The sequence below is a fragment of the Salarias fasciatus genome, chromosome 20 (assembly GCF_902148845.1).
Source record: "Salarias fasciatus chromosome 20, fSalaFa1.1, whole genome shotgun sequence".
In the NCBI taxonomy this organism is placed as follows: Eukaryota; Metazoa; Chordata; class Actinopteri; order Blenniiformes; family Blenniidae; genus Salarias; species Salarias fasciatus.
In genome coordinates, this window is record NC_043764.1 from 4076184 (window position 1) to 4101048 (window position 24865).

The 24865-nt window shown below is 43.2% G+C and overlaps 2 protein-coding genes across 2 annotated transcripts; both read right to left on the bottom strand.

Moving 5' to 3' along the window:
• Positions 1-564: 564 nt before the first annotated feature.
• Positions 565-13709, bottom strand: LOC115408399 (protein-glutamine gamma-glutamyltransferase 5-like). The gene is made up of 16 exons (XM_030119130.1): positions 13676-13709; positions 11721-11915; positions 9916-10152; positions 9713-9831; positions 9499-9627; positions 9198-9375; positions 8116-8251; positions 7768-7871; positions 5429-5668; positions 5300-5353; positions 4417-4458; positions 4115-4171; positions 2835-3068; positions 2589-2749; positions 2378-2517; positions 565-868 (listed from the first exon to the last, which is right to left on the bottom strand). Exons 1-16 carry the CDS (start codon positions 13707-13709, stop codon positions 715-717), a joined length of 2214 nt encoding a protein of 737 aa, XP_029974990.1. The 3' UTR covers positions 565-714.
• Positions 13710-18859: 5150 nt separating this feature from the next.
• Positions 18860-24737, bottom strand: e2f1 (E2F transcription factor 1). The gene is made up of 7 exons (XM_030119667.1): positions 23543-24737; positions 23335-23434; positions 22360-22579; positions 22128-22280; positions 21700-21814; positions 21337-21616; positions 18860-20948 (listed from the first exon to the last, which is right to left on the bottom strand). The coding sequence occupies exons 1-7, from the start codon at positions 23792-23794 to the stop codon at positions 20704-20706; spliced, it is 1365 nt and encodes a 454-aa protein (XP_029975527.1). The 5' UTR covers positions 23795-24737; the 3' UTR covers positions 18860-20703.
• Positions 24738-24865: the final 128 nt, after the last annotated feature.

Genomic DNA, 24865 nt, shown 5'->3' on the forward strand with positions numbered 1-24865 from the left:
TCAGTCCTCAAGTGTCCTCCAGCTGGTGTTCAGTCGGGGCTTATTCAAGGAATGGCCCAAAGTAACCAGACGACAGGACTGTGCACGGTGTGTGTGAAACACTGCGATAGTGCCACAACTGTCACACCATGCTATTCTGAAGGACTCGTTTATGCCTTGTTAACCCACATTGAAGTGAAGGTGTGGTCTTTATTCTTATGCTCTACACTCCCAAACTAGTATTGTATGACCTTATAGAAGGTATATTTTAAATTGATGTTATGTTGTTTTTATCGCAGACCCTGTGTCACCATTTTGTTCTGCAGTGCATCTCTGATGTTCTACCTGAGTGACGGTAAAGCAATCTGAATCTGAATCCCGTCCTTTTCTATTCAAACAGGCACAACCTCCATCAAGGTATAAAATTCACTCAAAGTAAATTTAAATATACTACTTTTTTACTTCCACTGAAGAAGACGTTTATTGTTATGTACAGTATTTAGGCAGCTTCCTGATATTTACAATCATTTGTATACACGGAAACTGAATTTAATGCAATGCATCATGGAATATTGAGTGTTTGCTGGTGCAAATGCTTGAGCAGAAGAGAAGCCTGAATTGAGGAGATCTTTCAATAAATGGAATTTATTTTTTTCTTGAAACACATGGAACAAAAGTATTTTCAGGAAAAATACACCAATACTGCAATATGCTGAGAGGATTTGGAGGTGGGTTTCATGCAGTGACAGAGACTCTGTGGAAGGTCCTGGACACGATGCTGGGGCTGCTGCCGTGTGAGAGCGTGGCCATGAGCAGCTTGGTGCCCGGCGACGTGGCCTTGATGGACACTTTCTTCTGGATCTGCTCGCCTGGCTCCAGGATCAGCAGCCTGGAAAACAAGGAAGAGAAATTTAAAGTCTTCAAGTTCCAGCCTTCACATGCAGAGTTTCAGTTCAAAGTACTGAAACAGATGTTGATTCTCCAAAGGTATGAAATGATGGTTAATCGTCTGTCCTTTAAATATTGATTAAAACCACCAGTTATTCCAGAGATTCTGGAATAACAGGTACAAAGACTTTTGTGGTTCCCTGAACTCACTTTCTGTTCTTTCTCAAGCCAAAGGCACAAATTCAGCACAGTGATGGGTATAAATTACCTCGTAACTCGATATTCATGCTGAATGACCTCTTATTAGCCACCTTTTTCCTCTCTGAAGAAAAACTTGTGCCTCATAGTCTGTGCATATAAAAAAAAAAGCCACCAAATGTCCAGCAGGTCAAGCCAGTACAACTTTTTTCTCACTTTTATCTGTAAAGAGTCCAAAAGTACCATGGAGAAAGATGCAAATGTGAAATATTACTAAACTTTCTCATCATGTTCAATACGGAGCAGAGCTGATCAAGCTCTGGTCCAGGGGCCAAAACAAAACCAAACTGTCACAAAGACATGCAGACATACCAATAAGAGATGCAAATAAGAACAAATCAGGCCAAATAATAAAGTACTAAAAAAAAAAAAAATTAAATGAAATGAAAATAGATAAATATGAAATTACTACAGAGGCATGAGGAAAATATAAATAACCTAAAAAAAACTACAACCAAGGGTAAAACCACCACAAAAAGTTCCCACAAAGAGACAAAATCTGTTTACTTCAGAAAAATAGTTAAGGATCGCTCAAGTTTTTCTTTACAATCAGATGTTGAGTTAACATATTAGTGGAAGGTCATACATACATTTAATAAATTAGGCAGATACCAGAGGTGTCAAACAGAAGACCTTTTTGGACATTTTACTGTATTTTGCACCACAAGGTTTATTGAAAACTGACTTTATGTTGAGATTCTAGTATTTTTCAGTATTAATTTTAAGGTTTTGTGACAACATTGACATTTTCATCACGTTTATTCTGCGGTGCAACAAGAAAAAACCTTCAAGTTTAAATTTAAAGGTTATTGTGTCACTGTTTGACTGGTCAAGATGAGACTGGGCAGTCTGTGGCCCCTGAACTAACAGGTATTTGACAGCTCTAATGTAGATATTCAAAAATAGAGTAGAAGAAATTGCAGCACGATATTTCTTTTCTCTTGTATAACCTGATCTACAGGTGAGGCTTTATGTTACTGATTGCAGCATAAATATGAGAAACGACACAGTCTAAGAATGCAGTTGTAAATCTGTCTCCTGAGGGTGGTAGTGCTGCTCTACACACAGTTAACTCCATTCACGTGTCAACATTGTGTTCCTGCTGAAGCACGGACACACCCGACAGCATTCCCGGGCCACATTCCTCAGGCGGAAACCACAAAGGCAATGTGTGTCTGCGTCTACAGGAATGTGAGCTCTGAAGTCGTCTTTTTAATGATGATTTATTGCTTTGCTCCCACTCTGCGCTCACCTGGCCTCCTGATCCGCCTGCAGCAGGCCGGATGCCTTGACGGTGAGCACGGCTCCGATCAGAGTCTCAGGGAAGTGGTTGGTGAAGGACACCTGAGCTGTGTGCTCCTGGTTCATCTGGATGCCGTTTCCTCCTTCAATCTGCGCACAAAATCATGTCCTGACCGACACAGCCACACAGCACTGACACTTCATCAGAGCGGGGAGGATACCTGGATGGATATCTGAGGGGGGCTCATGTTGAACTCCTGCACGGCCAAAACTCTCTCTTTGGTCTTCAAGTCTTTTATCACCACCGCCACATTAACGACCTGATCACCAGTCAGGATGGCCTCGTACTGGGGGTGAGGGATGATGTGGTGAAGCTTCAACGCTTCAAACGTGGTGAGACGGGAAATGAAGCGTCAGAATAAGGTGAATGAATGAAAGCGGTAGTGTAAAGCGTGTCATGAAATCACCTTGGCAGGGCGACAGGTGCAGCTCTCTGTGAGCGGTCCAGAAGCTCTCCTGAGGGCTTCTGTTGTACTCTTTCACCTGAGCGCTGACGTGCTCCCTCAGGACTCTGGAGCTGCTCCGATGGTTTGTTACCGTCACACACATCCGGATGCTCTCGCCCAGTAACGGCACCCCGTCTATGCTGAGGGATACCTCCAAACCGGGGGGTATTTCTCCTGAAGACAGTGTGTTCATCACTGGAGGGGAACAAAACCAATAATGGCTGCACCTTCTGCCATCAGACATTTAATAATATTTGATTAAAAACTTTATGCACTTAGAAGAAGCTCAAGAAATTCTGCATCAAGCAGTTTCAAAGGACATCAATCCTTTACAAGAACTTTACAAAGAAGCAGATGATCTGGGATTATGGCCTTTTTTTTAAGCACATTTGAACCAGGTGTCAGTGTAAATTACTTAAAACTAGAAAATTATTCAGCTTTTTTCAATTTTTAAAAAAATCTAATCCCAGTTTGTTGATTAAAAGTAAATAGATTTTGCTGTCATATCAATCCAATACCTTGGAGCACATGTCAGATATTTTAGATGATCCAGAGAAAAGGAAGTCGCTCAACTGTCACTTTAATTTAAATGTTCACTGAGGAAAACTTGATGCAACAAAACTGCTGACGATAAATGAAATCCATAAACTTTAATCCAGTGATCTGCCCTTTGCAGTCAGAAAAACTCTTGTTCTTCCTCCTCTGACCAGCTCTACCCTGTGTCTTTCATCAGACCAGTGAAACAGAGATATGTTAAAGCGTTGGGCTTTTCGTTTAGACGTAAACAAAGGTCCAAGTCACCAAAAATGATTATCTCTGTAAATTCTGGGCCAACGCAGAGTTCAGGAAACACTCTGGTCTTTGTGTTTGCATGCAGATAGCGAAGGAATTACATTACAGCACGAGACAGAAGCATCATCAGCCTCATTGTGCCACCTGTGTTTACAGTTTTCTGGAATCCTGATTGGCTAATCATTATGCTTCTCCTTACACTGCCACCTATAGGTGTGACAAGCTCAGAGCAGCTCCTCATCAGGCTTTTGTTGCGTGTTTGTGTAAAGGAAAATGTTTTTGTAAACGTGGGAAGATGAATATGTGCTGTTGTAAATACCCAGGTATGTGCAAACTGGACATTTCCATGACAACAATTGAAGCCTTTTTGATTGAATTAACTTCAGCATTGAGCATCACCAGCCTTAATTTGACAGATGTTTTATCAGTTCTAGCTATAGAGTTCTTACCTGGTGCATTGTTTGGTGTGCTCGAGAGTAAAGCAGGACATGAGTTGAAAAGAACCGCTGTAAAAACAAAGGAGTGAAAAAGCAAAAGCAGGTGATCATAGTTGGGATTTCGTTGAGGCCCTCTGGTTTCCTCCCACATGCTTTTGAGGTTAATTGCTGGCCATAAATAGTCCAGTGAGCTTAAACATGAGTGTGTATGACTGTCTCTGTGTTTTCTCTGTGATGGACCGGTATGTGTGTGATATGCCTGGACCTTCAATCGGTCAACGGGTATCACATGCTGAGCCTTGAGTTTCACTGACCCGACCGTGGCTTCAGTCTCTCTTCCGTGGCTTCTGTCCTTACTGTTGAAATAAAAGAAGAAAACCTCATAAAACAAGTGGAAAACAAACAGAGGATTTTCTTTGCGGGACTGTAAAATGGCAACGGCCAATAATGTCATAACTGCCAAAAATTTCATAACGTGAGTGCAATAAAACCAAAAATATAATAAGGAATGTTCTTACAATCAGGATTAAGAGTGTTGTATTGTATTTAACAAATTAATATGAATACTATTTCCATCCATTATACCAGGAGTCGACAACTTATTTTGCCACATGAAAAATAAGCACTTGAGGGGGGAGACAGCAGTTAACTTCAATTTTGTTTGAAAGGAATTTCCTCTTGATCTAAAAAGATTATTTTTTAAAACAGGATATTAATGAGCTGCTGTTGCTCTGACTAACTTTTTCTCTGATTATTTGTCTGGAAAATATGATTACATTTTTTTCAATTTAGAGTTCAGTAAATCAATAAATAAAAACTTTTTTTTTCCGTACTATCAGACAGGTTCAAGGATAGACATTGCTATGGTATTGCAACCAAAGACAACCTGCGATAAATTCAGACAGTCTGAGAAATTTGACAAGGTTTGCTTTATGCCTATTTTTAATCAGCAAACAGCATAAAAAAAATGCATCAATGGCTGTAGTTATTACAACGAGAAAGGATCTTATTGTCATTTAACTTATAATAAGAAATTGATCACAAAAAGCTACTTCAGTCATGTAACTTATTAGATTATCTGCAAAATGTTATCACAATTATGGATCAAATATTTTGTTACCCTCTTGGTGAATCATTACAGGATGAGATTGATTCCATTGAAAATGGCTTAAAGTATAACATAACAGTGTTTGTTACCTGACCGTGGAACTCTTCTCTCTGGGCTGTGGGCACGACGAACTGGTTGCCTTCCTGAAAAAGTCCAGAAAACAAGTATTTCACACGAGCAAAGATAAAATGTCTCACATCAGTGATCCACCGTCTTACTCTTCATGCCTTTGTACGTCTGCGTCAGGTTCTCCGGCCTGTCCGAGTTCACGCTCTTGGTGTAGATCCTCTGTCCCACACACTCGGTGTCCACCCTGCGGCCCACCACCGCTCCGTTTCGCACAATCAGCTGCACAACGTCCGCGTCCACGGAAGCAAAGATGAAGGAGGCATCGTACGGGGCGCCGAGGAAGCGCGACTGGATGGCGGCAACCGGACAGGGCCCGCAGCAGAATATACCTGGGGACAGGTCAAAGGTCAGGGCTTTGGTTGAGGGGAGTTTGTGCCTCGGGAAACATCGGTCAGAATGAACAGTGTTGGTCAGGATCTCTCGATTCAACATCTGGTTGGTCATCCTGCAGATTTCATCAGAGCCAGAGTTCGACCGAACATGTGAAACTTGGGGTGCAAGCACAGGAGATCCGACTTCCCATTTCCAGCAGGTGGCGCTGTGGCTGATGGCGGTGAGCATCATTTTGTTGTGATCAGATGGGGCCTCTGATGCATTGAGTAAAGTCTGAAACATGTAAAGCTTGAGCCTGATGGAACCATGTTCAGAGTATTCACAGTTCACTTCCTGTTTCATGGCCACACCCCCATCTGTGAGTCTGGCAAGGTTCCTAATGAGAAACTCTACAAATACATTAGGGTCCTTGACCTCTGGGGCTCGGTGAAATGCGTACATAAAAACTGCTCCATATGATTCTCCTTGGTGGTTTGTTTGGGAAAGTTTTCACTTGCTTGTTGGAATATAAACTGAGAATATTCTTTGATCTGGCCTTTCAGTGAATTTATATAAAACTAATAAAAGGAGAGACAGAAAGTTGGATACATAAAACATTACTGTGTGAATTTAGGAACGCACTGGAAATGTAAAACCGAAAATTTGTATAAAAAAGAATATTCTTTCCGATTCATTTCATAGATTTGTAATCTAGTATATTGATTTACAATGATTTAACCATCAGTCATAACATATTAATAATGAACAAACTGGAATAGCATGGGATCAGGGGAATAGTTCTACACGAGGTGGAAAGTTATTCAAAGGTCAGGAGGCAGTTTGTGAAGCTGGGAAACTGGACTTCTTCATGCTTGGAATTTTCTTCTAAGTTTCCTTTTTCATTGAACTTCAACTCATTACTTAATTTCTATTTTTCATCTTCAAAATTTAACAAACAGGAGATGCGTCAGGCGTTATGCTGCTGTTACAACTTCAGCATTCTGCAGACTGTGGCATCACGACCTCCACCACTGCTTCAGCAGCTTGGCGGAGGAGAAAGCGAAGCTGCAGGAGGAGAATGAGTCCAGGAAGGTGTGGGGAGATGGCCGGGCCATGGGAGAAGAGGAGGTGGCTGCTGAGATCTCAGCTCTGCGCCAGGACCAGGCTCCTCGAGGAGGAGAAAGATGAAGCAGCCAGCACCTCCACGAGAAGGCAGCACTCGAGGCCAGGCTGACAAAGCTGTAGAACCAGCTGCTGATCACTGAGGCTGAGTGGGTGAAGAAGTACACAACTCTGGAACAACTTCAGAGGGAGACGAGAGCTCGGGAGAAGGAATAGCAGCAGGACATCCAGGTTCTCGTTGCTTCCATGAGTGATCGGCAGAAGGCAAAGCTGGAAAGGGTGGAAAAGAAAGCACGAAAACAGGCCGCAGAGGAGCGTGAGAAGGAGAGGAGGGAGGGCGAGAGGGTGACAAAGTCTGAATATTCACAATGTCTGAGACGATGACCTCTTCCTTTGTTTCCCCGAAAAAAGAAAAGATGACATAAGATCAAGTAAAATCGATCTAAATTTGTGTGACTTCTTTCTAATTCAGGTGTTGCTATTGGTTGTTTTTTTTTTAACTCACCAGGTTTGATCAAAACTTGTTTAATGTAATAAATCCTGGATGTGTCACTGTGACACACATTAAAATTTCATGATCTGATATATAGTTATTTAAAAATGCAGCATGTCATTAAAATGCTCAAATATTCATTTGAACCACTTTAAAATAAGTGTATAGTGTTTTAGATAATAACAGCCGTGAGAGGTTGAACATGTAGAAATGGTTCATTGACTGGCGTAAAGGAATGTGTTCTGCTGCTCGGTTTTCACGTCGGGCCACTAGTGGCTGCTACTTGTTTTCGTCATGAAAACACAAACGCAATATGAGAACACTATACCATAAACATTAATGACTGCATGTGCAAACACATTCAAAAGGACTGGCTGGAAAATCTGATGTCTAAAGACAAACTGCAGACTCCCTGTTGGATTTAGGTCAGGAAGAACCGGCGCGTGATTTAAAGTCTTGATGACACGAACGAGCGAGCGTTGGTTTGGTCGCTGGACCCACCTGCACTTTTCTCCTGGGGGGTCGGGTCCACCACCTGCCAGCCGTCAAAGAAGGCACCCAGGTCTGGTCTCTTCATCCAGCACTCCACCCACACATGGAAGTTCCTGCAGAAACACACAGACCTCACAGACTGATGTGCATGGGGGGAGAACGTCTCATTCGGTGTCTATGTGAAACACACTGCAGTGCATGCTGGGTGTGCTGCAGTGCCGAGTTGTATCGGGGATCTTATATGAGTTCGAGCACTCCGTGGAGTATTGGGCCCAGTGCTGGTATCAGTATCGGTGCACCTCTAGCCAGTTGTAAAACAAGGAAACTAAAAGAGAAATATTGATCACAGACACCAACCAGATGCTGTCCTTCGACAGGCCGAGCTTCTCTCCTGTGCTCGTGTAAAACTCGGTGATCTTCACGTTGCCGTCGCTGTCGTGGGCCGAGTTAAAAACTGTCACCACCCTGGAGGGGATCCCCAAAACTCTCATCACTGTGGGAGGCAAAAAAAGAGCATTCAGACTTTTTTTTCCTCCTGAATGAGATTTCATGTCCGTGTTGACATGTATAGTATATACATAGATGCACTTTGAAACAAACGTGAGTTAAAAGAAATTACTGTGGTTGAAACTGAGAGTATAAAGAGAAAGACCGCTATCATTTACCTGCAAATACAGTGCTGCCTTATCAATCCAATTTTACAGTTGTGCATACGAATCCACTATAATAGGCCTGACTAATCAAAATTTATTCATTTCAAAGTATAAAATCCTTCCATTTCCATCTAGTCACTTCTTTTAGAGTAAATCAGAATAAATAAGAATGATAAGACTGCTTTACTGAAAGTTATATTAAAATATGTTTCAAAATGCAACATATTGTGAATGAAATGAATACAAGTTAGATCTATGCAATAAGTTATCGAATGGAAAAAAGTAAAAGGTGTTTTGATTCAAAGCTTGATGCAGTCACACAGATTTAAAAAATAAAATAAAATATAAGCTTTTAACTGTCATACATCAGTATTTACTTCTGTTTGCAGAAGCTGCCAGTTTGTCCCACATAAGATGGTAAATTCAGAAGGAAAGAAAGCTATTCTCCTTCCTCCAGAGCAAAAATATAAAGAAACCAACAGAGGCAGCAAACAGTTCACAGTCAGCTTCTTCTGTCTGACACCAAATCAAGATGAAAAGATTCTCAAAAATGCCGTGCTGGGGAACATGTTAGTCCACACTGAAGATAGTCTGACGCCCAACTACTCAATCCCAAAACACATTCACACACTCCAAATCATCAACTTCCAGAAGTAGAGCGGCTCTTTAGAAATCAACATTCTCATTTTCATGGGTGTGCATTTCTGTGTGCATCTAATCCAGACTTGTTCTGGTGGTTGATCAACTTTTCCAGTGTCACAGTGGCTGATTAGTGGTTCACAATACCTGTGCAGAGGACGGATGCAAAGACCCAGCACTGTCCGTAGCGCACGGGGCTGCAGTTGGAGGAGACCCAGCGGTGGAGGATGTCGGCGCTGCCGCTCCACTCCACGGGATTGACTCCGCCTGCGTAGCTGCCCTGCCACCGCCCCTCTAAAATCCCCATGTCGTCATTACAGTTCACCTTGGACCAGAGGAGACACAAGACTGGCGTTTTAGTTACATGCTGGTGATCCTGCAGAGAGCACTTTTTCTGATGATAACTGGAACAGCCCTCTTGATTTTAAGGGATTCTTAAAATTCTCACCATGGCACAGACCACCCTGCTGAGGTAAGCTGGGTCTGCGCGTCGAAGGAAATCCTTGTCTGGGTCCCTGAGATGCTGGGGACTGACCTGCAGGAGCTGCAGACATGCCTCCAGGACTCCAGGCTCATACTGCACACACAGCCAGCAACCCCTTCAAATTACAGCATGTGTAGATTTTACATGATCTACTCACTGCGTGCCGAGTGTCACGCACCTGACCAAAAGACCAGGGCCGGCTCCTGACATTCAGATGTGTGCCCATGTAAATCAACCCGTAATCGCTCTTGACATACTCTTGTATGTGGACGTCCAGCGGCATGTATACCGGATCGTCTGGAAAGGAAACTCTTTAGTAGGGTTTGGGCACAGCAATAGGAAACAGGCTGCAGCCCCCATCAGAGACCTGCACCGACCCACCTTTCAGCCAAGGGTTGCAGAGCAACACAAACGTTCCCACCACGTAACTCATCCTGCAGTTTGCGTCCTCGATGTGGAGCAGCAGCTGATACGTGGCCACGGAGGACTGAACCGGGGAGCACAGGTGGACGGTGACCGACTGGGAGTGAACATCCCCGGGGTAGACTGCTGCCCACCAGGCCAGGGAGCAGCAGCTTCTGTCAGAGATCCGGACTGGGATCCTCTCTGAAAGACGGCCTGTAATGAAGAGAAGAGGGAGTTGGGCGGGTGACGGACCCAAATATTCCAAACACACTGTTCAGGAGGAGAAAGTGGAAGCGTGACCTGGTCAAATATGTGGCTGGACTTGTCTGTGACTAAATAAATACCTGTGAGCCATTCTACAGAGAAAGAAACAATAGAGTAGGAAAGAAACCCCTCCAGCGTAGAGCTGCTGAATTAGAGTCTGTCCAGAACACCTGAGAAAAGCCACAAGCCACTGCAGCTCAAAGAGAGTGAGCAAGAATAAATGATAAACTTTTTAACTGCAAATATGATATGGAACAAAAGTGGGGAAAAAGGAAAAAAAAATAACAAAATAAAAATATAACATATCTCAGCTACTTTGCTGTTGTGCTGTTATGATCTCCGTGTGTGTTTTCTGGTAGGATGAGCCTGTTATCAGAGCTAACAGGGAGTCTAGACCTGATTAATGATGGAGTGGTTTAAATTCTCACCTCGGAGTCTAAACATCTCCGGTTTGAGCTTGAATCCTTCACGAGCTGCATGTTATTTACCAAGCTGCTGTCCACCTGGTGACTGCAGCTCTGTTCAGCACTCACTGCTGCTGCCTGGAGTCCCTGATCAACTGGACAGACTGGACAAACTCACTGCTTTCATTTCCTTTACAACACTTCTCTGTATCTACAGTCCCTTCTCTGCTCATACCCAGAACCCGGACCTCTATCGATCGCTCCTCGTTTCAGTCATCTGAATGCCAGATGCCTGAATCATCTGATACCAATAATGACGGATCACTGCACTTTTATTTATCTTTTATTGATTTGTTTCTCAATATGTCAGTACTTTCTTTATAGATTGTGTGACTTTGCTTCTCTTTGTTCCTCCTCGCCGTTTCTTGCTCAGGTCGTCACTGACGCAATATTGAGCCCATATGGTTCTCACTTTCCATTTGGAGTTTGCATGCCATCTGTGTGTTCTCTGGATTTTCGGGGTAATCGATAACTCAAAGCCGTCTCTGTGAGACACGAGGGATGATTGGAGTCAATGTTTTAACATGTACCAAGTTTTAAAAGATTGTCCTGTGAAATTCTCTGTTTTCACAAGGAGCGAAATCTATTCCAGAGTCATTAAACTCATTTAATTCAGGCTGTTTGATCTTAATGGGAGCAAGCAGCTGAAAAAATAATGCTTAATGCCCTCTTGATGAAGTATGTCTCTATTCTGAAGTCGTTCACATTAAATTTTTGACATTTTGTTCTACAAAAATGAATATGTGCATCTGGAAATTCTGTCTTCCACTGTATTTCTGGGCTGTATGAGTTGTGATTCCTTCACAGGGCACATTTTCACACAATCACCGTGCATGAATTTTTGCCAATGCTATGCTTAAGATATCAGGGATTGTGTCTGAGTTTCACGTTCTGTCTCTATCGTCAGTGGAAATATCAAAAACAGGCAGTGACTTGTCTCAGTGTATTGCAGTCAGCGTCGGGTCTTTGTCACACTGACCCTGTCATAACGTCGTCTAGCGAGACCAAACGGTGCTCAGAGTGGAAGTGATTCAGTTTCTGAGGTGTCTGTACCTAAGCAGACCTCCAGCCACAGACTCTCCAACAGAGGGCTCCACGAGCGGCCGCGGAAAAACAGCGTGAGCTTGAACGGTTTCCCCCGCCGGACCACCAGCTGCGCTTTGCTCAGGCCCTGTGTCTCATGGGAAACCGTGTTCTCCTCGGCCTCGAAGTTCACGAACTTCAGCTGGCAGCCGCCGTAATGAGGCACTGGAGAGGAAAACAAAGACAGAGTGAGAAACAGAAATCTGCTGTAAGTCAAAAGTCTGCATCACAGAGAGGAGGTGTTAAACACAAGAAAGAAGACAAACTGTTTTTCCATGTTGCTTTTGCATCACAGAAAGTTACTGTCTTCTACAACGAATAAAATTCTTGCAGTTCTTGTGAATGAAATCCAGTCTAGTTTTCTTAAATTTATGCTCAAAAAGACCCTGGATAAGAAAAGCTTTACCTCTGACTTTAAATGTTAAACTGGATTCTACAACCAGGTTCTTCCAGGTTAGGAATCTCAAGCATCCAAGATGAATAAACTACAGCATCATTACACACATGCAGTGTTCTCACTAATGTGTCACATCCTGCCTGCTGCGGCCGTATAGGGGGCTGGGTTTTGTTCTTGTACCCTCTCTTCTTCGGTGGGCGGTGCTGGCGTTGGGCTGATGGAAGCACGGGCCTGGCTTTAACGGTAATGGTGTTCAGCTGCGACTGGGAGCGGAGATCGTATTCCTAAAGAGGAGGGCGTCTGTTTAAGCGGACCTCAGACTCCAGCCCGGCGCTGGATCCTAGCTCTACCTAGAGTCAGTTCAGTGCTCAGCCTGCGTTATTTGTGGTTCTCACATCTCTGCTCCATTCTAGTGGAAGTCGGCCCGATCAGCCTCCTACCTGCTCCACCTGCTCCTGGGTCTCTCTCTGAACCGGCACATTGGCCCTCGGTAGTTGGCCAGGTCACCCAGCACCTTTGGACCTGCTCCACCTTTCCGGAGAAACTAGATTCACTGGCACCCCTCTTAGGACTTTGATCTTTAATAAATTTGTGTTTCTGCACACATTTGTCTCTGTATGTGTGTGTGTGTGTGAGTGTCTGCCCCATCGTATCACACATACATAAATATAGAGCTGCTGTCTTAGGTTGGTATAGGTACAATGCCATAAGAACATTTGGATTTAAAGTTTTTCTTTGTTGTGGCACAGAGGACACGTGATGAAAATACTGATATTTTTACAAAACTAAACAACTGAGAGAGAAAATGAATGAAATCTCAACATAAAGCCAATCTTAATGAAACGTTCTGGTGTAAAATACATTTGACGTGCATATACGTCAAATTCTCCAAAAGAGTTCTCCTGAACGTCTGTTTTTACCACCTCACCCTGACAGCATGGCTCTGAGACTAAAACCAGTTTGCTGTTTTTCATGGCAGCATCAGCTGACGCCTCAGCTCGGGTCTCAGTGTTGCATTCTGCGTGCTACTTATAGATTTTTTTTTTGTTTTAATCAATATTTTCTTTGAAACTTTGGCCATTTGCTTGGTTTGGTGGACCGGAATTGAGCCTCCTGCTGAGCGGTTTTGGCCCATGGGCCTTATGTTTGACACCTCTGTTTCACAGCAACACTACAACAACACTGCATCATAAACCAAGAGGTATTTCCACAACAACTTTAAATTACGTCCACAGTAACTACAAAAGTAACTGCGTTGCTTTCTGAAGCTGTGACTAATCGTGTCTGCAGAGGTTGTTTTGATAAGCAATAATATAACAAACTAATCTTTAGACAATCATTTAAAATCAATTAATTCAAGCCAATGCTTTAAATAATTCAATGAGTCACGTGAAACAAACTTCACCACGAAGCACAATGTGAACACATATTGTGACCCAGAACCTTTCCATTTAAAAATGCTTATACATATATCTCAAAAGCCTTTCGTTAATGTCTTTTAAGCTTTGTGAAAGACTGAGAGCCTCACCCCTGATGTGGTTCTCCTGCTCGGTGCAGTCCATGGTGTGACAGGATTCAGTGGCAGGTGGCTGAAAAAATGACTAGCATGCTCCACCTTCCCCCAGATAAACATCTCACTCTCCTTCTTTTTTCTAACAATAGTCTACGCACCATTCTTCAGCTTTATCTCCTGAACACAACTGAAGCAACGCAAGTTCCACCTCTGCTGAATCTTATCTCCAGCTACCAAACGCTCCTTGGCTAGTTAAAATTGAGGAAGGCTTGACCTGGTGGAATCTGGATCAATCTGAGTCAGGGGTCAAAGTCACTTTTCTGTTATGCATTAAAACCAGTGTACATATTTAACTGAAAGGGAACCTGTTCACCTCTGCTTTATGTGATGAAAACTGAATGAAGTAGGCAGGACTTCATGCATAATGAATTTAAAAAAAAGAAAACTTCCAGTAGCTGTCAAAACAAATGAAGGTCTGGTCTTATTCCCTGAATGGAGCCAGCCTCCTGTGGTCAGGATTTCACTTTCCCACTTTAATTATAAGTAGCCACCACTTATTTATTCATTTAAAAACAAGCCTGGCTTGCTTCGTGCCACATTAACTGCCATCAGCAGAGGCTCTGCTCCTGTTTCTTTTCCTCTTACTGCATGTTTTAGAAGGTCCAGCACAGCTGATCTCACCACAGCATCAAAATGCATCAAATAAACGTTTTCAAACCTCTGTGAAACAAAGCCGCACACTCTCACACAGCTCAACTCGTGCTTTCTCTCAACATGTCCACACTTTGCTCACACTTTTAACTTTTTGGAAGCAGAGATATTAATGTATTCCCTCATTCATTACATCTTAAACTTAGAGAAATCTCCTCTAAAATAGAGATATTAGTTTACTCTTTAAAGGGTATTCAATGTTACACTTGTCACGACACAGGCTTGGCTGACTGTGCAACAGGTGGACTTTATTCTCCAAGTACAGAAAATAACAGTATTCAGTAGTAGCGGCGTCTCTGCTCCAATCAGTGGTAGACAGTTGGAACACACTGAGCATCATTTCTATCTTATTACTATGCAGGGTAATACCTTAGCAATCATACAGTCCTTTACATAGTCTGTCACATTTTACAAGCAAAAAGAAAATGTTTCTGAAACTCATGTTAACATGTAACATGTAAACATAAAACATAACAAGAAACTTGGCTTATAAATTTAAATTTGAAAACTCATTCTGATTATTTGTAACAGTGAGTAAATATTTCAAATAATCCATGTAAGTTCAACCAGGAAGTAACACATTTATATACAGCATAGCCCAAACGGGGCAAAAAGGCCTTTTCCTGCTCTGCCCCTTCTACCTGGAGCACACTTCAGCAGGAACTGAAGTTATCCAGCTTGATTCCTCTTGGAGACTTTAAATTATTGGTGCAATATGGCGTCTGGGCCTCTGACCAGCGTCAGTGCTGCGCCTTTACTGCCATCTACTGGTGAAAGTTAGTATAGCACCAGAAATTACTTTTCAACAAGCACAAACAACACAACACCGGTGGACTGTGGGCAAGTGCTAAACAATATTAACAAAACAATTGAGCTAATTATATCTTGTATTAGCAGATCTTAATGAGATCATTTGACTACAGATTAAATATATATGGTGATTTAACACGTATATATATATATATATATATATATATATATATATATATATATATATATATATATATATATATACGTGTGTGTGTGTATATATTGTATATATAAAAGACATATATATATGTGTGTGTGTATGTATGTATATATATATATATATATGTGTGTGTGTGTGTGTGTGTATATTGTATATATAAAAGACATATATGTATATATATATATATATATATATACATATATACATATATGTGTGTGTGTGTGTGTGTGTATATTGTATATATAAAAGACATATATATGTGTGTGTGTATGTATGTATATATATATATATATATATATATGTGTGTGTGTGTGTGTGTGTGTATATTGTATATATAAAAGACATATATGTATATATATATACATATATATACATATATGTGTGTGTGTGTGTGTGTGTGTGTGTGTGTGTGTATTGTACATATAAAAGACAAGTTTCTCTTGTTTTGAACTAACGTTAGCTAGCTATACTGCTTTTACAGGCTAATAGGCTAGTTAATAACTTTACTAATTTGAGGAAGCTTTTAAAAAATCCCCTTGACACCAAACCAGCCTAACAATTAACCAAGACATGCAAACATACCTTTATCTTTTTTTATCCTCTTCCTCTTTCTTCCTTGTCCTCTTTTCAGCACCTGAAGGGTATGTCTTTTTTTGCGACATAATGCTGAACCTGCGCCTACCCCTTGGATGCGCAGTGTGCACTGCAGGGCTGAGGCACACATTACTGGTGGAGCGCTGACATTTAGAGCAGAGAGGCAGTAGGAAACTAGTCTTTTAACATATTATCTTTTTTGTACATTAACGTACATTTGAGGATATATGAGCCATCATCACTCACACAATATAATATTGTGTGGAAAACATAAATGACTTTTTTCTTTTTTTAAGTTAATTGCTCTTGGGGGGCCCCCTAGTGGTCACGGGGCCCTAAGCAGTTGCTTAGTTTGCTTATGCCTTGGGCCGGCTCTGACAAAACTGTATTATCAAATCAAAAAAAAAAAAAATGTTGGGATGTATTTTTTTCATAAGCAATACTTGGGTGCCACACCAACACTCATGTAGTTAAAGAATATTTCAAGACTTAGAGTCAGACTTAAAAAAGTTATTAATGTAATCTAAGTCTGCTAATTTCTATTAAGCAACTTATTATTGAATAGGTGAAAGGTTTCACTGCAAAGTGAAAGTTCCTATAAGAATTTACATAATTTTAGAAAAGTTAAAGTAACACTAAGGAACTTTCAGTTTTCGTTGATTTTGGCAGCACCAGTGGACAAAAGCACGTGTTTTGCCTGAAGGAAGACTACAGTTCCCACGAGGACTAGTGTGTGGCGTGGTAAAATGCTGCTCCCGGTGGCGTGCTGTTGGACTGAACTCGCCTACATTTGTTTCCAGTGGCTGTGTGAAGGACGGATAGCGACGAGGTAATGAATCTAATGGTGGCTAAACAATGTTACATCATGATGTGACGCATGCTGTAAAGCAGTCCGCACATTTGGGGTTTTTAGTGTGCAGGGTTCCTACCACCCTCCTCACAGCTGCTTAGTCCAAGTGAAAGCAATGCTGACGCCCTCAGGCCGTGACAGAGGGGTCATTCAACTAGTTGTACGTCGCTGTATCATCACAAAAGATATTAAAATGTTTTATTAAAGGTGCCTTCAGGAGTTTGCACGTTTTATGCGAAACAGTGCCCCCTGCAGGCCTTGGGCATAATGCAGCTTAGTGAAAAACTCGTCCCTGTGGCTCGCGTGCACGGAAGAGGGGGACTCCGTCTTCGCTCGTTTAGTAGCGCTCAAGTGAGATTTAAGTTTCTTCTACCTGGTGGAGTCTGTGTGGAGCTGTGGCAGTGCTAGAAGCCAGTCTGTTCTGACTTTCTGGAAGCTCCTGCTCAGTTGTTGCTCACTAAGCATCTGGCGGAGTAATGGCGGACAAAATGAAACCTAACCAGCCGGAGCGCGCATTAAGTCATTCCTTTCAAATTCTCCCCAAAAAAACTCTTGTGCCGGACCGGCACTGCAACTTTCAAGTGACAATTTAGCGCTGTTAGAGGTACTTGTAATGAATATGTCAGGGCACATTGTACACATCATTAAAAATGTGTAACATATTTATGGTAGAAAATAAGTATTTTTAAGGTTGTAAAACTCCTTAATGCACCTTTAAAAAAAAAAAAAAGAAGAAGAAGAAAAACAAAAAAACTTCACGTTCACCTGGCATCGTTTCGTCTACCCGAAAACAACAGAAATACTGGAAATGTAGTTTTGATGTTGGGTCATGTTGTATCATTTCAACAAGTGGACACGGTTGGAGCGTTTTCAAAAAGTTGCGTTTTCACTTGACAGTGCTGTGGTGTAAACACGGCCTCAGAAAGACATGACGCCAACTGGTCAAATCAAAATAGTCCATTTTTATTTTTGTCCAAAAAAGCTGGTAGAAAAGGCAACAGCTGTGGGAACAAATACAAACCTGATGTTTTAAACCAGAATGAAGCCGAAACTGGAGGGAAAAAAGTTAAACAATGATTGTGAAACCCGTCATTTCATCACATTCAGTCCGCAAATGTAATTCCACTTCTCAAAAGCGTTCTCTGATAGTGTTATTCAAATGGGAAATTTTATTGATTTTCAAATTCATCTGAGAAACTCCAGCGAGGTGAACTCTGGAAGAGTTTAAAAAAAAAACCCTGGAAACCAAATCAAGACGAGAATCCACACCAGTCCTGAAGAGAAGAGAAGACAAGGCACTGCATCTGTTCTGCAGAGAACTCAAACCTGGCACACACACATGCACGCACGCACACACAGAGTTTAAAACGGGATGTTTCCAAAGATTTTAAAAAGTTTTGGGGGGAAATCCTCGACTTTCTGTCAAATGTGTTTTTTTTAATACATTGATTAAATCAATAGTCAAGTGCTAGTTAGGGGTTTTATGTTGGAATTAGAATCCTTGTTACCTCTTTAGAAAAAAAAAAAAGAAATCCTGTTGAGGAAAGACTCGGGTTCCCTCTGAAATGTTGCATTTTCCTCAATTAACACATTTTTTAAAAGTTGCGTTTTCCATGGAGTTGGACATTAGAGTGTTTTTGAAAATTGCCGTTCTCAAAAATTCACATCGGCAGTGGCTTTACGCACCGCTGCCACGTGAACGGACACCTGCACGGTTACGCGCACGAGGCCTGAATCGAGACTCCTTCCATCAGCTCTGTTGCCTGCAACAAGAGAGTGACTGAAATATTCCCTTAGTTTGTATTTATCTGGTCTTTTGATGTATGATTAACCAATACAGAGGTTGCGCATCCTAATATATTTCTTTAAGTTGGGGAAAGAATATTTTTTTAAACGAAGCAAAACATTACAAGCTAGCATACAAAACATACAAAATTCTCAATTGTATGGATTTACAAATAAACATCCCTTACAGACAAGAAAATTGATTTTTTTTTTTGTACCTTTTTTCTCTACTGAATTTTTTTGTAAATAATAAATATCAATTTGAAATTCACACACACACACACAAACCTCAAGGAATGCAATTATAATGTTAGCTTAACTTAAAACACAGATTTTTAACACATGCATGAAAGAAAAATGATTATTGCTGCCTAAATCCAGACGAAAGAAACAAGGATGTGATGGAGGAGGATGAAGATGAAGACCTTTTACCTGATTTACACTGAAGTGGAGATTAAACATGAAGCTTGGGAAATTATTCGAAGTGCATTTACTGCAGTCATTTACTGAAGGGGGGGGGGGGGGGTTTGAGGGTCCTCTTCTACTCCCACTGCTGTAAAATTTGCTGAAAACATTTAGATTCCAAACCTACATGAAACATTTCTCTCTGTTCTCCGAACACCTGAGACTCGCCAGGCTTTCCTGAACACATCAGACGTGTTTCGCCTTCAAACTGGACTCCTGAGCGGCTCCGGGGTCACAGGTCACGAGACGAAAAATTACTGGACAATTTGAAAAGTGCTCTTAACAAAAATAAAATAAAATAAAATCACATAAAGGGGACGAGTTAGGCTCTCCTGGGTGTTTCAGTCAAACAATGACAAAGTGTTTGTGTGATCAAAAATTGTCCATTTCCTTAAATGGACTAATGAAGCAGGTGCCAAATTACAGGTACTGCGAAGATGAGCATGAAATGATGCTGGGGGCAAATTACAAGGATCAGAGCGGTGATAAATGAGGCAATGTCAAATTACAAGTGCCATCCACCAATTGGAGGATGTACAATTATTAATACTGAGTCTGGAGGCAAATTACCGGCACCAGATGAAGCTGGTGCAAAATTACAAGCATCAGCAAGGCTGGGGCCAAATTACAAGCACTGACCAATTAAGTGCTAAATTAGAAGCAAAACTGACCCTGGAGGCCAATTGGGGGCATCTACGAAGCTGGTGTCAAATTACAAGCATTATTGAGGCCGGTGTCGAATTACAAGCACCAACAAGGCTGGTGCTAAATTACAAGCAGCAATGAGTCGAAAGACAGTTTCAACATCTGCAGAAAGATTACAAAGCACTGACAAGGATGCTGGTGTCAAATTACACAGGCTATCTGGCTGGTGTCGAATTACGTGCAGTGACTCTGAATCCAAACTATGATAGGAATAAATTGTTTGTAGACAGTTAAAAATAAAGACGTGTTTGGATGAATGAGATTTCTACAAATTTCATGTCCGTAGATTCATGGTGTGGAGAAAAGCCTGGACTGGAGGGAGATTATCTCGCCCCGCTCTGGAGCCTCAGGCTGAGCATAACTAGTCCTCTTTAAGCAAACTTCCAGTTTTCATTCTTTTTGACATTTACTTGGAACCCGCTGACTGCAGGTCAGTGATTATGATTTACTGAGTCTTCGGAATTTGTGCAAGTCGAGTCGGGGCTCCGGAATGCCGCCGCAGGCTGTCGGGACGACACAGAATCCAGTTTTTCGGCTTGTTCGATGCTTTTGGGAAAAGCTGGACTCCGAATCTGTTTGACTGATCCTGAATCAGTTTTAAGAGCATGAGTCAGTGTTAAGGAAATCAGCCCAATGAGTCCAAACACTACACACACACACACACACAAATACACCTGCACAATCCACATGTAAAAAACACGACAAAGAGCCCTCTGCAAATATCAAAATAACATTCATATAAATAATTTAAATAGCTATGCCAAAGCTAAAGTCTTGGTCTAAATATTTTATGGCCAAAAGAAGAGGTGCTAAAGATGTGCTGTACAACTCTGGGGAAATGTCGGGGATTTTGCGGTTGGAGAGGAATAGGGGGATTTGGAGGGGGGGGCACAAATTTTCCCACATCCCAAATATTAGTCCATTAAGCGCTTCGTTTCCACCCCTCGGTCCTGAATTCCTGGTCTAGCCCTCGCCCAGGACCTGCGACAGGTCCCCGAAGTCGCAGTCAAACAGTTCGCTGATGCCTTCGTGGTCCTCCAGGCCGAAGTGGTAGTCGTGGCTGTGCGGGGGGGACAGGTTGATGAAGCCGTCCAGCGGGAGGGGGAAACCCTCGCCGTTCAGGAAGTCCGAGGAGGACAGTGGGGACAGGTCGAAGTCCGGGAGGTCCGCCATGCTGGAGAAGGGGTCTCCTCCTCCCAGGAGCGAGTCTGAAACACAGAGACAAAACAAAAGTCACTTTAACTCAGATCAATACCCGATTACAAGCAACGAGCAACGTCTCAAGCTGTGGAAATATCAGGAACAGAAGCACCCAGACATTTCTTTAACCTCTGCTGTTCTCTGGAGGTTCTCAAGCATCTCAGTAGAGATCAACCCCTGGACTCCTGCTCAGGTCGACAAACCCTGAAGACCTCTGACAAACTCCTCATCGCACCTCCCACAATCAGACCTCCAGATGCTGGCGCTGCACCCGGAGCGGGTCTGCCATCGTTTTCCATGAGAACTTTGGACTTCTGTTCCAGTAAAACTGAAAGACCTCATGGGGCTATCCCAAAAGGACAACATCCCTCCTGCTTCCGAGACTTCCGTTCTTACCCGTGTCACCACTCAACGCCAGCGACGAAGGCTCCTGCTGCGACGCTGCCGTCACCGTGGACGACGTGGAAGCCGGCGAAGACAAACCCACCTCCACGGCCGTCGAGCAGGTTCTGGTTTGCGACTGGTCGCTCGATTGAGGCGGGACGACAAGAGAAGGGTCTGCGCTGGGTTTGGAGGGGCTGGCCCCGGTCACCGGGCTGCAGACCCCAGAGCTGTCCTCCGGGCAGAGGAAGACGTCGATCGGGCCCTGCGTGCTCTTCAGCGACACCTGGTAACCCTGAGAGACGAGGACAGACGGACACCGTCACCCAAAACCCAAAAGCTTCAGGGCAAACGCAAAAATCCAAACACGGCTTGTACCTCGCTGGGTTCTGAAACCTGCATCTGGGTCTCCGGAGGAGCTCGGATCACCATGACCAGCTGGTCCGGGGAATCGAAGGACTGCCTCAGGTCCTGGCAGCGCACGTAGCCCAGCGTAAAGAACAGGGTTCAGGATCTAAACTCAGCAGTTTGGGTTTTATATTGGCCACAACAGGCTGAAATCAACTGTGCTGCTTCACTTGAACTGATCTCAAAAAAGTCAAACCCTCATCTTCCTTCTGGCAGTTCACAGAGAAAATTCTGAGCTTTCCAAATCTGGTGTAATCTTTACGTTAACTGTAGAGAGCAGTGCATTAACAGTGTGACCAGCTCAGATGTTTGACTGACGCTGAAACTTTTCATATAGCTGCACTGAAACGTCTCTTCCTGAACCGACAGTGGAGGAACGGTTGTGTTTGGAAGGATATTTCTTGTTGTGCGAGTCCTCTGTGAGCAGCTGGAGCTGCAGGTTGCATTTCGAAATGAGTTCGTCCAGCTGCTCCTCGGCCTTGGTGAGGTCACACACCTCCCTCTGCAGCTCCTTATATCGGGACACCTGCGCCGCATCGATCCGGTTACCACTGCGGAGGGGGAGGGGACGTCGTGGTCAGGACGGAAACACGCCCACAGCTCTACAGAGCTCCCACTCTGAACACTCACAGCCACTGGATGTGGTTCTTGGACTTCTTGGAGATGAGATGGATGCCCTCCAGGACGTTGGTGATGTCGTAGATGCGTCTCTTCTGGACGTCCAGCACCTGCGAGGCCCAGTTCAGGTCCACCACGCCGTCGGCCGACTGGGACAGCAGGTCCAGGAAGCGCTTGGTGGTCAGGTTGAGGGACGTGTCGTAACGGGACTTCTCCGCAGTGATTCGAGGGACTGGTGGTAGAAAAGATACACCAGCGCAGAGGAATATTTTGTCTTCATAAAATGACAGGAGATCAGGAAGCACTGCACTGACAACTTCTAGAATCATGCTTTGGGACAGATTTTTTTTTTTCTCGCCTCTAATTCACATTTAAATTTCAGATTTTAATAACGGGGACATGCATATGTTAGAATTTAAACAATTTACAATCTGTTTACACATATTGATGTGTGGATAGTAGAGTGTAGAGGACAACTTGCGTTGCTGTTCTTCCTTTTGTGAAGTGTATGTTAGGAGTGTTTATATTACAATATGTTGTTCAGCTTTGTGTCTGTAAGATCCAATAGATCAACTTTTACACATTTGCACATTATAATGCATTGAGTAATACAGCAGTTACAGAAACATCACAGTTGACATTTAGTGAAAATCATGTTGTGCTGATGTTTCTCCTTTAATACTGTTTTTGCAAACAAAATCAAATGCATAAAAAACATTCTAAACATGCTAACAGCTCCTCATCCTCCCTTATGAGTATACTGGCTTTTTCCTTTCTCTGTTGAACCAATTCCACCTTCTACCTGATATTTAGGATATATTAATCACATTTCAACAACGGAGAGCGAACAATGGTCTGATCAATCATTTGCACTCATAAAGGAGAATGGCTTCTTGAGTACGTATTCAAGAATGAATGGATGGATTAATTGGATGCAGCGCATACTTACAGGTGTGTGTGTGTGTGTGTGTGTGTGTGTGTGTGTACCTCTGGGAGGGGCAGGAGTGGAGGGAGGCGCCTGGCCTGTGGACGGTCGAGTGGTGCTAACATACTGATGATCACTGTCCAGGTCCAACTTTCTCTTTACCTGAAGAAGACAAAAAAGCGTTTTTCAACCCGTGCTAAATGGCATGTTATTACAGTTATTTTAGCACGAGGAGAGCAGAGGAAGCTCAAACTTTCACTTTCTCCTCACCGGAGGTCTCCCAAGCACCGGCCGTCTCTTGTCCTGGACCCCCACGTCCACGGGGCCCTGTGGCGTGGCGAACAGCAGGATCTCCCCAGTGCTGCTCGGGGCGGCTGCCGGGTGGAGGCCCTCATTGCTGGGGCTGGTGATGATCACTATCTGGTGGTCCTCGCCCAAGTCAATGCTCCCAGAGTTCAGCAGAGTCTCAAAGTCTGCCAACAGATCCTCTGACGTGTGGCCTGTGATCAGAGCCTCTGACATGGCAGTGTGACACTGGACTTCGGGGAGGGTCACAAAGGGAGGCAACACTCACTAATATGGAAAATCCTGAAGCTATGCCAGCAGAAGTTCAATAGCATTTCTTAAAATGTTCCCATTCTGCCCGGTTGTGCAGAAACAACTGCAAGTAAGAATATAACCCAACAACAGGATGTTCTGTCAAACAGGAAATCCAGCAAATAAACTCATCGTGCTAAGTGCACACTAAGTCTAAATATGGAGGCCGAGTCTGTCGGGGGGAACAACCGTAAACCATACAGAGGTGGAAAAAGAAAATCTGGAGGTTAGCAGGCTAGCACAGGAGCGAGCTAATCTTTTGTTTTGGTGTGTGCTGTCAGTCCAGTCAGGCAAGGCCTATGCACAGCCTGCACAATGCACACAGCCTCTACAGGGCTGCTAACAGCTAGCGAACGACCCCAAAAAATGACAAGGAAGCCCGAATCCACCAGATCACCACTGGAAACCTGGAATACTCATCTTTCTGTGGGGCAGAAATCTCTTTTCATACGTGGTTAAAACTTTATGGCAGCTTACAAAAGTAAGCTATCAGGATAAAATCCACACATCTCGAACGGCATCGACGTGATTCTAGAGTCTCCTCAAGAGAATATCTTTCAATAGGAGCGTCAGTTCAGCGATAAACACACGGATTCAATCAGATGTGGAGATATAGGGCAGATTAGCATGCTAGCGGAGGCATTAGCCGCTGTTTTCAATCCCCTCGGTTTGTTGGGGCACGCAGGAAGCAGTCCGAAAAAACTGGAAACGAAAGCACAGAAAGCGGTGAAATCCCCGCACATCCTTCAGTCCAGCGGCCGCTACTTCTTCACTGCTCTCCCCCGGGCGCGGTCCATCCAGAACAGCCACGTCGCGACCCAGTTATCCGCCGATATTGTTGTTATTGTCCCAGCTGATCCACATCTAAACAAGCCCCGGACGGTTTTCGCGCGAAATCTTTTTTGCCGCGAAACTGACACGTGCCTCAATCCGAGGCCGGGCATTGGTCGAGAAGCTGCGTCTTCCGCGGGGCGAAGGGAGAGCTTTCTGATTGGT

Coding starts and splice junctions, on each gene's coding strand:
- LOC115408399 (XM_030119130.1), bottom strand. CDS start 13,709: ATGGACTGCACCGAGCAGGAGAACCACATCAGGG. Junction 11,916..13,675: donor GCAGGAGAACCACATCAGGG/GTGAGGCTCTCA, acceptor TTTCCTCTCCAG/TGCCTCATTACGGCGGCTGC. Junction 4,172..4,416: donor GAGACTGAAGCCACGGTCGG/GTCAGTGAAACT, acceptor TTGTTTTTACAG/CGGTTCTTTTCAACTCATGT.
- e2f1 (XM_030119667.1), bottom strand. CDS start 23,794: ATGTCAGAGGCTCTGATCACAGGCCACACGTCAGAGGATCTGTTGGCA. Junction 22,580..23,334: donor CACTCCTGCCCCTCCCAGAG/GTACACACACAC, acceptor TTCTACCACCAG/TCCCTCGAATCACTGCGGAG. Junction 21,815..22,127: donor GAGGACTCGCACAACAAGAA/ATATCCTTCCAA, acceptor CCTGTTCTTTAC/GCTGGGCTACGTGCGCTGCC.